Genomic DNA, 14,809 nt, shown 5'->3' with positions numbered 1-14,809 from the left:
CTCTCTCTCTCTCTCTCTCTCTCTCTCTCTCTCTCTCTCTCTCTCTCTCTCACGCGCGCACGCGTGCGTGGAAGATTCTATAATAATTCTGGATAGATTATCAACCACTCCTAATATTAAAGCCGATCTTTTTTAATCTCACCTATCTCGTCTACCTTCCTTATCGAGATTGAGAAGGTGCAAAAACGTCGAAGATCACGTCAAAAACCTAAATAATCTGAATAATTTGGGTTATATTCCAAAACGACTTTTTTCGAAGAAAATTGTACTGGAAAAATTCACAATACACCGTAAAAAGAATAATTAAAAATTTACTCATGGCACACAAAATTCATCCACAGAAGTGAACTTTGTTTCACAGAAATAAACTTTATATCGCACAAATAAATTCCCAAGCACTCTTTTTCTCTCAGTGTGTATGAACTGTACAGTAAGAAAGAAATACTTCAAAATTTATTTGTGATATTTTATTTTTGTGAAATAAACTGAATAAAAAAGATTTTTGAGGAAGATTTTACGGAAAATCTATATTGAGAAAAGATACTCTTAAAAATTTCTTTGTGAGATATAAAGTTTATTTCTGTATATAAACTTTATATTCCACAAAAATTTTCAAGCGTTTTTTTCTCAGTGTAGATTTTCAGTAAAATTTTCTTCAAGAGGGATGCCACCTGAAGTAACATTATTTCAGAAGAGCACTCCTAATCTTCTAAATCGACTCGATCTCGGACGCGAAGTCGCGTTCTAAGTAACATCTCGAAAATGCAATTCTCCTTTTGCACTTTTGCACGAGAAAACCCTCATCCGCGGTCCCGTCGTCGTTATCGCGAGCGAGGCGTACCAAGCCCCAAAGGAGCGGGATACCATTGACACGTAGGTGAGCAAGGTCGCGGAATAATGTGAGCAGCAGCAGCAGCAGCAATAGCAGCAGCAGCAGTAGTAACGACACTTACCTCGCGATCAATAATATGTACGCATTCGAACGGATAAATAGCGATCAGTTGCAGGCAGCCGGCCATCGCCATAACCGCGTTAACGATTACATCGCGGCGAATTCCGGGAATCGCGCGTTAATTGGCCACGATTGCACGTTCAATTGCTCGCTTTGTCCAAACCTCGTTGCGGGGGAGGGGGAGGGCAGGCCTCTGCTGTTCGCCGATGCGCATCGTTTGCCGCACTAGCCGCCACACTTGAGATAACGCGCGAAATATGTCTCTTAATAATTGGTAATTACAAACGCCGAGTGCTATTAACTGGACGAGCGTATAATCACGCCGAGCGTGTCGCAACGCGTGATGCACACTTTGTGACTCGATGCATTCGTTATCGGGCGCACGCATGTACTCGTCACTTTTGCTTTCTGTCGCGGGATCGTTTAACGTGAAACGTGCGTCACGATTTATTCGCATTGCGGAAAGACCGACCGCGTTGTTGAAATGCGTCGGCTCAATCGAGCGACGCGTAACTAACAACGAAATAATTACTAATTTATAATTAGTTTGTTAAAACAATAAAATTCCTCCTGTCGAGCGAAATTTCAATCAAACGATCGTAATTTAAGGCATATATAATTAAAACAAAAACTATAAATACAAATTCCAAATAAATAATTTGAAGCGCAATTATGAAAAACTGAAATATCAAAATGAAATATATTCGGCAAATAAATTATAATTAATTTATTAAAACAATAAAATTATTAAATAACTGCTTAACGAATAAAAAGTTCCTATCGGGCAAAATTTTAATCAAGAGATCGTAATTTGAGATAGAAATTGAAACACAAATTCCCAAATAAATAATTTTAAGCACAATTATCAAAAAACTGGGATATATCGAAACGAAATAATCAACAGACAAATTAAAAGGCGAATCATTAATTCATATTTTCATCGAGTAAAAGTTCCAAATTCAGGATGCATGTCTTCCATCTTGGAGAATTGTCGGAAGCTCCCTAGAGAATCATTCGCTAATTGCAGCGTCGGCGGCGATAATAATTCAACAATCGCAATTATCGCGCCGCAAAATGACGGAACAGATTAAAACGCGCGCAAGCGGAACGGAGCAAAGCCGCCTCCTAGAAAATTATACGGTAACTCGTAATTCTAACGCTATTGGTTATAATTATTCGCCAAACGCACGGAGCGAGCGTACGCAACGCGCGGCGTAATCAATGCATATGCTTCGAATGCTACATAGGTGCAATACTCTGCGATCATTCCGATCCAAAGCCATTTATCTCCGTCGCTGCGCGAGCGGGAGCAAAGAAGAGGAGACAAAAGGAAAGAAATTTCACCGATATCTCGTCTGTTTGCTTTTTCAAGAGTCGACGGAAAAAAATGCCAATCGTCGTGATAAAGCCCGCGATTAATCCGCTATTATTCAGCAGCGCGACGATTACGATCGTCAAGCGAGCAAAGAGGAAGAGAGACAGAAAAGAGGGGGATTATCATAATCCAGCGATTGCAAAACGTACAGAACGGATATTATAACTGGCGGCTATAACTGGTCGCAACCGCGACCGAGCATCCTTCGAGCGAGCGTGAAACGCGCCATAAATTCGGCTTTAATCCCGAAGCGCGTCCTTTGTCGCGTCTCGCCAAAAAAAGAAGAAAAAAAATCGTCAGATTCGCGAAACAAACGCCCGCTGAAAATTAATCGTCACTCTCGCTCCGCATGATCGATCGATCGATTGATTAAATTATTTTCTTTTCCTTTGCGCCTCTTTTTCGCGCACCGCATCGGTGAGATAATTTTGCGTCAGCGAAATTTTTTGTATTCTGGATCATCGCGGATATTGAAAGAAGAGAGGAAAGACTTGGAGACTTCAATTTCCCCGGATTTTCTTCCCCGTCCTCTTTTTTTTTTAAGGAGAGGAGAAGCGAAAGCGAAATAAATGGAAGTTACTCATCAAAAAGAAGACAAAATCAAAGAGAGAGAGTAGACAGGGAGAATCAGGGCAGATGGTCACCAGTACGAGATCGAAAGAGAATGCGCCCATGGGTCAACGGAACATACGGCGGCCGAATCGACGAGGAAGCGACGGAAGTGGGCCAGTGTTCAAAGGGTTGGAGATTAACATGACAGAAAAAGGGGACGGAAAAACACGCGGCCTGAAATTCGAACGATGAAAGCCGCTAACCGGTAACCATTGTGTGGACATTAATTGAAGAGGGTGGCAAGGATTAAACGGGGAGGATCCCGCGAAGAAATGAGAAACGGGATCAGGGACGGGCTTGAAAATTTCGGGTCTCCTGATGGGCCGTCAAGACGACGTGGCGTTTATGGTTCTAGCGTCGCGGAAAAACACAGGGGAGCTTAACCATGGAACACCCTAAACGTCAAAAAGTTAAGGTTCCTTGTACCTCGCCGCGACCAGATTGTATTTGTGAGAAGCGAGGAACGACATATTGACAAAAGTTGCGTGCCATTATTATATAAAGATAAATATGGATGAAAGAGACTATTTGCAGTCTCTTAGCATACTTGTAAAATTGTCTGGAAGGATCCCTTTTCCTTGACGATTGATAAATAATAAGTCATGAAATAAGGCATACAGAGACAAAACTCATTTCATCACTTCATACGCCTCATTTCACCATTTATTATACTATTCATTAATCATCAGGGGAAAAGGATACTTTGCAGACAATTTTACAAGTGTGCTCAAGCAATCAACAAATGCTCTTTTATCTATATTTATCTTTATGGGATGCAACTTTCATCAGCATGTCATTCCTCGCTTCTGACGTCACAAATCCAACATAGCCGGTGAGGTGCAAGAAGCCTTAAATCTAAACTTGAACAAACTTTACCCAGCACATTTTTATTTGTTTGTACTTACCTGTGAAATTATCGGAATTCAATCATTTCTTTTTAATCAATGTAAAAAACATAGAGGAATATAGATCTTTTAACGTTTTCGCGATTTTCAATAAAGTTGAAAAGAGTTACAATAAAAAACGAAACACATTCATTAAAAACAGTTTGCTTGAATAGCGTTGGTTGAGTACATATTGAGAGTTCCAGAGGTTAGTGCAATCTCCATGAATCGTTTGGGAGATGTCGAGGAGTGAACCATGGAAACACGTTTGAAAAAACATTTGGAAGTTAACCGAGCCCCGATCGAATATTTACGTCGGTGATCCGACCCTGAGGAGAATGTGGAACGGGGCGGTCAAAGGACTGCACAATGCGAAATAAAGGTGAGCCTTCAGCCCGCTGGGGGGTGGTGAGAAAGACTTGGCAAGATGAAAATTATCGATTCACACTATCTCATGCATTATTCATTGTTGCACGGAAACGTCACCACTAATACAAAATGACACGGTGTGTTGTGGCTAAAAATCTCGTTTATCATTGAAAAGGCAGCTCTAAGCGGAGTTTACGTATATTCAAAGAAGGACTCGATTGTTTGACACTTTTTAAGACAAAAGTCGATATCTGAACACTAATAACACTAATAAACTATATAATTTTAGACATTCTTGCTGTCTTGGTTTGTAATCTTGAAGCAACAAGGTGAAATTATAAAACATAAACAACAAGGTAAGGTTATATATGACTCCAATATTTTTGGAGTTTATTTCTTTTCTTTTGCATATCAAGATTAATATTAAAATAGATTAATATTAAAATAGATAGCAAGAACAAATTTTTTTATCGTCTACAAATATTTTTTTCAATATCTTTGACATATTACAAAGTTTCAACAGATTGCATTGAAAAATATGTGGAATGAGGTGATCAATGACCTCATTTTGTCGCTTAAGAGTAAATACGAATGTTTAAATTTTCAATATGTAATACATATATATTGAATACACATATGTATTCTACGTTAATAGCTTAAATGTTCGTATTTAAAATTCAAAACAATAAGAATGTCCAGAATTAAATATCAGCGTTATTGGCATTCAGACATTAATATTCTTTTACTTTAATGAATTTAATAACTTCAATTCCTCGATTTTTCCGCGATTAGCGCGTCGCTTTGTGTCGACGACATTAAATGTCACATGTTTTGTCTCTCGTGTCCTTGTAAATTTACACTGAAAGATAAAAATGGTTGATCTAACTAAAATTATAATTATTTTGGGCATCAATCTTTTGTAGTAAAATAGCAATAGCATATGAGATTATCATCATTGACATGATAATAAATAATAAATAATAGTAGAATTTAATTAAAAAATTATTTTCTTGATCACATAATTTATAGTAATTATTTCCTTATGTGACTAGAATTATAAATACCAAATATTTTTTCGGTATACTTGACCGGTAATTGGATTTAAACAGCGTTGGAACTCTTCGATCTTTCGTTTCCACAATCAAACAATGACCCCATGACGGAGGGAAGCTTTGTCTTTATCGCACAGCAATGATTTATTCCGTGAAGAGGCCACGAGATCCGGCCTGGCATTCCAATTAAGAGGCTCTCGCTCTTCAATCGATTATCACAGAACGAATCGAATCCGAACAGATAAGAGATAAGAGTAAGCTATCTACCTATGACTGTTGAAATTTCATCGCGTTCGAAATAAAAAAAAATCTTTAAAAAAACAAAACTAGTGCCGTAATGTTACAAAAGATTTACAAACATTCGAGATAAAATAACGTCTCACTCACATGAAAGGAAATAGATCTTGCGTTATTGTTATCATTTACTCGAGGATCTCCTTTCTTTTTCGTCCGATAAAATAACCGTTCGGCTTCTTTTTCACCGATAAAAGAAGACATTTCCCCATCGATCAATACGACTTCTCTCGCTAGTGCAACCGGAACGAAATAAGACTCCGTCTTCCTATTCCTCTCTATTTTTTCCGTCATTTCGAGACTGCAGTGCACAAGTGCGTTTTTACGGTAAACGCAATTTTACGCCGTGAAGGCGTCGGAGATCGCCGTCGAGCTATCGCGATCCGGGCATGCCCCGTGTGAAAAATCGAGCCCGGATGCACCAAGGGTGGAAAGAGGAGGCGAGCTGTGAGACTCGTTCGGAGAGACACCACGGGACAGCCGAATGGAAACGCAATCCTGCACGCCTCGCGCGCGGAACAGCTATCGGGAATACTTATCGTGGGGGGAGAACGGGAAAATGCGCCGAGAGGAGCGAGACCGAGCGGGGGAGAAAATGATGCATGCCCCCGTTGTTCGTTGTTCTCCCTATTGAGCGCACGCGCGCCCACGACCAGAGAGATTCCTCTTTCCCTGGCAATTGTGTTCCACGTTCTGTGTGTCGGGACGAGCAACTCCTTCATCGCCTACCACGTCGTAGCATCACCGCATCACGACCGTAACAGCAACCACCCACCCTACGCGTCCCCGTGAGACACCGGTGTGGGCTTCGTTTCATAAAACTGAGCGAACCTCGTAATGCGAAGAGACTGCGAGAGGCTCGCGAGAGGCCAGAGAGAGAAAGAGAGAGAAAGAGAAGGAGAGAAAGGTTGAACGAGAATGATGCCTTGCCAATTTAACGAAACAATAGCGGACGGAAAAAGGAGCGACGGCGGTTAGATATACGCTCGTCCGCAGGGAGAATGGAAGCTCATCGTGAAATTTTAACTTCGCTTCGAAACTTATGTGGTGAGCTCGCAACTTCGCCGGGGAAAACTGAACAAAAATTACGGGAAGCTTACGGCAAAGAGAGACGTGGAGGCTGACGCCATAAGTAATACGTTGTTTTCGTTTCTGCGCGCGAATGCACCCCGAAGTGGCGAAATTAAGTCGCGAAAATTGGGCAATTTCTCGTCCTTTTTTTCATTACACGGAGAGAATACTATAGCTTCTTTTTCATATAAATTCTCGTCAATTATGCTGTGTTTATAGCACGGGAATAAACTGTCAGTGAGATCAACCTTGCTCTCTAAGGAACATAGCAAATTTTTTTTTAATAGCGCATTTTGGCTTTCCTGAAATGTGTTATTAAAATATGTAATACGTATGAAGTGAAAAGATATTCAATTAATCTCCTCAGTGGTGATTTAAGATGACAGCGCGGTTCCCTTCAGGAGTTTTTTTCAATAATTATATCCAGATTTTTTCCCTTTGGTGCTATTTTCTTTAAAGAATTGAAAGAAAATAGAATACGAAATTTATCTAATTTTTCTATTCGTTATAAGTTTTTAAAAAATGCGCAATAGTTTAAGTAAGTCATGAGGAGTTTAACATCTTACTACGAAACTTTCCCGGGCATACCATTTAAGGGATTGATACAGAATGTGTCGATCTATTCTTTGGTTAAAAATTCTATTATAACTTTTATTATGAAATTCTCTCCGTGTACACGAAGAGAACATTAGAGATGTCATTTGATTAAATACAGTTGCCGTAACAAAATATTAATGTTATTCGTCACTTATGCATACAAGAGGATTCTGGAAACCATAGTATACGGGAAATGGTATACTGGCCTTCTTTTTGCTGCCTACCTATTCGTATTTGGACAAAACTCTCCGTGCTGTATGACAACTAAACTCTATGGAACTCTCAATCATATTCTTCGTTCTGCAGACCACAATAAAGAAACAGCAATATTTTTTCGGTTGAAGCAACCATATATGAGAATATAATTGAACATTACGTATCATAGGAACTGTAGCTGTAAGAACTATGTAAATAGGCATACGACAACGGCAATTTTTAATGCAATATCTATGTAACTTGAATCTACATAATTTTTGTAATAGGAGACTACCTCCTTCAATTAAACAGTCATGTTTATTTACGGGTGCTTCCTTATTTTTTTCTTTACTATTTCCCTTCCATTTTCTGATTTAGTTTTCCAATTCATTAAGTTGACTTATTAAACATAATAACTTGTTCGCTGATGAATAATTTTCTCTCAAATTGTCTTCTTTCCTCATTCCTCCAAGTACACGATAATTATTTCGGGACATTGCTTCCTTATATTGATTTCGCAATTATTCCTTCGAGGCGTAGCGTGTCTATTAGAAAGAAAAGGAGTCGCGAACAGAACGGCGAGATGCAAGTAGTTACAGTCTCGGACTTGAGTTTGAGTTCACTTACGAGGCCGGCTGCTTTGAAATTGCAATTTGAATGTGGAGAAAGGAGGCATGGTGTAGTTTGTGCAGTATATAACTTATTCAATAGGTCGACCTCTATTCATTGCGGTCGCGAGAAAGGGTAATAGCGAGGATCTCGAGAGAAGAAGAAAGAGAGAGGAAACACAAAGAAGAGAGAGACAGCAGTTGTGTATGAGAGAGGAGCAGAAAGAAGAGTAAAAACGCATCGCATCAATTCGAAATTAACAGGGAGTGTTGCACGCGAACAAAGCAATATCTGAACGAGCGCGGCTTGTATAACACGCGGTGTCCCAAATATTCCGCGCGTTTCTTCGTTCGCTCGCGAATTCTTTGACTAATTTGCCAACCCGACCTCCTATCTTTCTCTCTCTCTCGCGTCGACACAAATGCGAAGTGCATTGTTACGTGTGTCTTTTGATTCACAAACGCGACCGAAAATCGGGGAATTTTAAACTTGCAAATTTCAACAACGAAACCACGTTCCTCGTTCAAAGAGACGGCTCGGATTGAAAACTAAAAAAAAAAACAAAGAGAATAAGAAGGAAAAGTACACGAAGTACGCGCAGTTCGTTTTAATCCTGATATAAATGCATATTCATACATCTTCTCACGACAAATGCTGAGAGCTATACTTTCGTGCCTCGAAAAGTGTCGAGATCTTGAGGGCTTGAAAAATGGAGATTCAATTTTAAATATAAAAAGATTGAATAAAAAAAAAATACACTAGGATCTGTTGAGGGAAAGTAAAAATTGCTTTCCTTAAAAGAAACGCGAGGGAAGTTCGCGGTTCGCCGTTCAAAATCAGAGGGAAGACTTTATTTTCTATTTACTTTAAACGCTCATAACTTTCGGACTGCTAGCCCGAGCGAAACTTCGATGTACGGTTCACGTTTAAATATAAAAGCAAGTAGTCGAAGAACCGAGTCATTTGGCTAAGGAGGAAAAAATGGGACAAAAAAATAGCCGGAGATTTCAATCGGACTCAGCCGCTTAATTCGCGCGCGGGCGTTTGCTGGCGAAAGGAGGCAGAATGAGGCGAGACGGAGTGCTAATAAAAAGTTGTGTTGAAAATTCGTCTCGGTTTGCCCTCGTAGTTGGAGGATAAACGAGTTCAAGGTGGTTGCGGCGGTGGCGGCGGCAAACGGCCAAGTGAAACGCAAATTCGCCGTTTGCTCGTGCCGCGCGCTATATACACTCGCTTCTTCGTTGTCTGACACGAGCGGGCTCGTAAATCAAGTGTCGATTCACCCGCAACTGTTTAAACTCGTTTATTTACCGACGTCACTTCTCTCGCCTCACTCCGCGATAAATGATGACTGCAGTCCGCGTGTCGCGTATATCCGCGCGCGTTGGTTGCCTTGATGATAACAATTCAATCCAGCCTGACGTCAACAACGACGGCGGATCGGCTATCGATGCATCTCCTGCAAACTCAAGTACCAGAACTTGCCAGGTGAACTGTATGACTCGACTGTGCAATCCGAAATATCTTCGTTAGTTCGTGATGACGCGGCAAAATTACATCTCGCCTGAGAGAGAAAGGACGTTTAGATAATTTTTTCTGATGAAATAAATTTTAATGGAGATACTGAACGATAAAATCATACTCCTCTGTCAATTTTAAGCAAGCACTCGTCCAAAAAATATATGTAATCTCTTCCTTTAAGGGATCCTCTTATAGTCTCAAAAGTATTTTTTTAAAACTAACAAAAAAGATATTTCAACATCCCAAAAAAAGAACTTTAGTTGTGCAAGATGTTCTATTTCCTGTAATTCTATATTCTAAGAGAAAACTTTTGTCGAAAGAACATTTCTCTTCTAATAAAGAGAAATAATATTATCTTGGTTTCACGTCTCAATCCTCTTGAGGTCGCATGTACAGACCTGACACGACATGTCTGACAATAACATACAAAACTCTCGTGTACGTGTAGATTAAGTCAAACTGAAGAAAAAATTTCTCTACAATTTCGCAAACAACTACGAATAATTTTGACTGATTAATTAAGGAAGATTGATGAATGATAACGCGCTATGCGGCAAATGAGCCGCGATGGCGACGCCTGCTATCGTGTGCTGATAGATTAGATTAAACTGGACAAAAAATCCTCTATTATTTTGGAAATAACCACATAAATGTTTCAGTTATTGATTAAAGGAGATTGGCCGATGACTATGTGCGACCGTCTCCGAATCTTCTTTAATTAATGACTCAAACACCTACATATTTGTTTGCAAAATGTTAGAGAGGACCTTTTCCTTTGATTTAACCTAGACTAATCTAATAAGCGCGCAACAGCAGGTGTCGCCACAACTCATTTGCTGCACAACGTGTGATCGTTCGACCATCTTCTTTAATTAATAACTCAACATTTTACATGGTTGTTCGCAAAATGGCAGAGCAATTTTTCGTTCAGTTTGACCCAATCTACACGAGAGTTTTACATGTGGTTGTCAGTTGAGGATAAAATTATATATTTTTCTTCATTTTCCTCTATGGAGAACGTCAGGTCACGTGATATTCATTTCAAGCCTTTTCGCGCGAGCGTGCTTTTACCTTTTTACATGATATATCTTTACAACATAGTTTTATAAACATGTTATAAAATTACCGATATCTTTACAACCGAGCTTCAAAGCTGCGACGTAGAAATACACGTCGCAAAAAATCGCATATATGCGTCAGCAAACGAATGAAGACGCAGAATTGCCCACGGGATTGCATGTAGACGCCGCGGTTGAAAGGGGTGCGCGGCGAATAATTGAGGCGCAGTTTCATTAACGTCATTTGTGAGCGAACCTGCGTCACAGTGCAGAAGTAGCGTGTGGGCAACGACGCCGTTCCCGCGAGCGGGAAACGAAAGAAAGAGACTGTTATTGCCGTTTGCTCTCAAGCGTTTTAGTATCTCTGTCAAGCTAGAAGAACCAGATTAGGAGAATCAAATCGGATCTGCTACATTATTTAATATCTAATTACCAATTCGTACCATCAAAAAAGATTTTGACCTTTACTTTACTTGTTCTTGTTAGATTCTTGTTCTTTACTTTTTCTTGTTAGATTTTGTACCTTTCTTTCTCTCTCTCGTATCTTCGGAAAAAAACAATAACGCTGCTAGCTTAATATTAAGCTAGCCTATTATACAAAAAAAAAAAGAAAAACAAAGTACATAAATAGAAAAGTCCGAATTTGTATCATCAAAAAATTTTTAATTTGCATTCGTCCTTGTTGAAACAACCCCGATTGGTTTCCACCCTTACTAATTTCAAAAGTAAAGTACTTTTCGTCGCCAGCAGAATCAATCGACATTCTTACAGCAAAGGTGCGATAATTTCTACCACACGAATACGAAATTTCAGATTTTGTATATCATTCCTTTGAAAATCACTTCCAATCCCTATTGGCTTCAAAAGTAATCGTTATATAATATACACGGAAAAAAAAGATTTGCTAATATATGGACAACTAAAATTATTAACTGCAGGAGCAAATTTTCTTGCTTTCATAGCAAAGTTATTTAGTTGTGATAGCTAAAAGATGTGTTAATATATATATATTAGCAAATCTTTTAGCTATCTTTTAGCTAAATAACTAAACAACTAAATAACTTTGCTATAAAAGCAAGAAAATTTGCTTCTGCAGTTAATAATTTTAATTGTCCCTATATTAGCAAATCTTTTTTTCCATGTAATATATGTTTTTTCCATAATATGGAATCACAAATCAGGGTCTTTTCAACAAGAATGAATATGAAATTAAAAATTTTTGATAGTATAAATTAATGTAAATACTTATTTTTTCGGTTTTTTGGTTCTGCTACTCTTAGAGAGCGTTTTAGTGGTATTTGGAAGAGGTCAGTTTATCGGTCAGAGCACGCTGAAAATATGAACGATCGATCGACGGATAAGATCGGACCGCGAGAAACAATTCATCGGCATAATTTGCGCTCTCATGACGTCAATCCACGCCGGCGCCGGGATTTTCGCGACTAGACGTGACGCGCCGCGGCGCGCCCGCCCGCGTTTCTGCTGCACGTACATAAACAAAAGACTGATCGTTATTCATTAAATGCGGTAACTCGCCCACGATAAAATATTATCGATCGATATTACTCGATCGACCAATTTGCTCGATATTCAATCGACGTTACCTTAAGCTTCGTTACCGCGCCGTTGCGCTTAAAATAAACGCCTGATTTCGTCCTCGTGATAATAACCCACTCGGAGATCGACTTTGGTGGTGTTTGACAATTTTGTTTACCCCGTTACAATTAATTTGATTAGCGCAACGTTCCTCGACAGTTGTATCTCTTTCACGCTCTTGCGCCTCGTGCAAACGCAGAAACAATACGTGCGTTCTCACGTGCACGCGCGCGATTTCTTCTGCTGAAAGATCGCGGGATGTATTCGACGTTTCCCCGTCGGGCTCGAAAGCGCGAGCGGAGGTCGAAATCGCGATCCTGAGATTATTTTCCGGATGGGTGAGTTAGTGCGCGCACATGTGCGGCGCGATAAGTACGGTTTCGGCAGGAATCTCGGAGGAGACCTCGGAGAGGAGGCTCGGAGAACCGCGGGCTTTACAAGCGCGCGGAATTCCCGCATTCTTCGTGCTTTGCATCCGCCCTGCGGAATTAGGTAACTTTGGAAAAGTACTCACCGGAATAGCAGGAATCCCAGACCGGTAACCGCGGCTCGCCGAACGTCGTCGTTAACGTCGGAAACCTGTTAGGAAAGAAAGAGAGAGAGGAGAGATCACGTGCAATTGTTCCGCGAATATTTTCGAAATATTATCAAATATTCGTTGTGGAATACTTTCAGTGCTACTGTCGGTACGCGAGACGTCGGCCGAAAGCTTGCAAGCGTTCGTCGGATTTTACCCATATCTCTTTTATTAATATTCATGCAGAAGATTTGTCATTTTTCTGTTAAATTTTTGTGTAAAGTTCAGGTATTAAAAAGAAAGCAAAATGAATGTTTAGATGTTTATAAATGTTTATAAATGTTTAGAAAAATTACGAGTTGATATGTTCATTTCACTCTTAAAAATAATTAATCTTTCAAAAGTGGATATATAATTCGTTTTCTATTTTATTTAACAAACACGAAAAACCTTTTGCCTCAGCCTGATATATTGAAAGAAAAAAATATCTGAGAAATTAAAAATATTTATTCAACGGATATTAATAACACATTCACTTAAATCTAATTTTTTTTGTTTAAATAGAAAAACGCTTTCATGAAAAGCCATGATCTTAGAAAAACATGTATTTTCTCACTTGAAAGAAATTTTGTCTTAATGTAAAAAATATATATATTTACAATATAAAATATATATTATTAATACCCATGAAATAAATATTTTCTATTCTTTAGATATTTTTTCTCTTAATATGACAGAACAGTTATCCACATTCTGTCATTTTTCAAATCAATTATTCGATTCCACGTCTGCGAAAAGACTAATCTTTTGATCCAGCGAGATCATCTGAATTTTGCAAGCTTCCAATAAAATAATGATCACACGACATTAAGGGCCTAGACACCAAGAAATGCTTAAGCAAGAAAATTGACTAATCACAATCAATTGTTCTCTAACCGTAGAGAGAATCGTCGACTGTGAGTGGTCAATTTTCTTAAGTTTTTCTCTTCCTTAAGTTTTTCGCTTGGCCTAAAATTCGAGCAATAACGAGCAGCCGAGCGACGTCGGCAAGATTAAGACGACGCATCACGTGGCGTTGTCGCCCGACACTCACGGCAACGTGCAGGAGCTTGCGGATGGCCTGATTGTTTCCGGTGCCGCAGTAAGCCATCGCTAAAGTGTACATGCCGCTCCTACGCAGGATCGGGTCCTTGTCTGCGCACAATGATGTCACCAAGGGATCCGCTTCTTCGAGGCGACCGTACATCGTGAAGGCGATGCCGACGGCCAGGCCTCGGAGAATCTTTTCGTGCTGCGTCTCTTGGGCGTACTGGAAAGACAAAGCGTCATAAAAATATCGATAATCAAGCCGTTGCGAAGCCGACGTTCCTTCTTTACGGCCCGTTGATAATTTTATTTTATATTTTTTAAGTTTATTATTATACATTGTTATGTTTTTCAAACAACGAAATCCACTCGCAAATAATTTAATTTAGCAGTTGCGCGATTCAAGCTCTTACAGGCCGTATTTTCTATACTTGAGTCATACCTAAGGAAACCTTATTTATCTTAATTATAGTTATTATTCAGCAAAACTTCACACACAAGCAGAAATTTATTTCTAAAAATTATATTTATTCTTAGGATTCATAAAATTTATAGAATTCATATTTATAGAATTTTACATACACACACCACACTTTCTTTCATACTTTATAAAATTCATATTGATTCTTAAAACTTGCACTATTTATAAAAATTTATTCCAGCAAAAAAATCTCTATATAAATTACATTCGTAGTATGGAATGGAAAATTCTTTTCGCACGCCATAGAGATAACTTGTATTTAGTAGTCGACGCGCTAATCGCGTTGGTAGTGAACGCGATTCTAATTCCAATTGCATTTCATTAATGGAAAAGTAATCCCTTTGATGCTACAAGTAGCGATGTAGAACTCATAACACTTTAATAAATATTTCAGTTTCACGATGATATCGATATCGAGAAAGGCGACTTGTAATGGCAGTTCTGAATATACTAAGAGACTGATCAAAACAGTCCACATTTTCCGAATAGCGGTTAGCGGCCATACTAACACGATTAACAGGCTTAACCCTTTGAGTGTTA

The 14,809-nt window shown here is 39.1% G+C and overlaps 1 protein-coding gene across 1 annotated transcript in view; it reads right to left on the bottom strand.

Annotated features, from left to right (window-relative positions):
- The window catches only part of LOC116843254 (26S proteasome non-ATPase regulatory subunit 1), a 56,879-nt gene that overhangs the window by 30,289 nt on the left and 11,781 nt on the right, over positions 1-14,809 (bottom strand). Inside the window, exons 9-10 of the mRNA XM_032813526.1 lie at positions 13,796-14,011; positions 12,700-12,764 (exon numbers count right to left, since the gene is read on the bottom strand). Coding sequence (XP_032669417.1) covers positions 12,700-12,764; positions 13,796-14,011 — 281 coding nt within the window. The remainder of the gene's footprint in view (positions 1-12,699; positions 12,765-13,795; positions 14,012-14,809) is intronic.

This window comes from Odontomachus brunneus, unplaced genomic scaffold, assembly GCF_010583005.1.
Source record: "Odontomachus brunneus isolate Ranch 3 - 2012 unplaced genomic scaffold, Obru_v1 Obru_scaffold_031, whole genome shotgun sequence".
In the NCBI taxonomy this organism is placed as follows: Eukaryota; Metazoa; Arthropoda; class Insecta; order Hymenoptera; family Formicidae; genus Odontomachus; species Odontomachus brunneus.
Note: the sequence above shows the minus strand (reverse complement) of the source record. Positions and strands in the feature narration are given on the sequence as shown.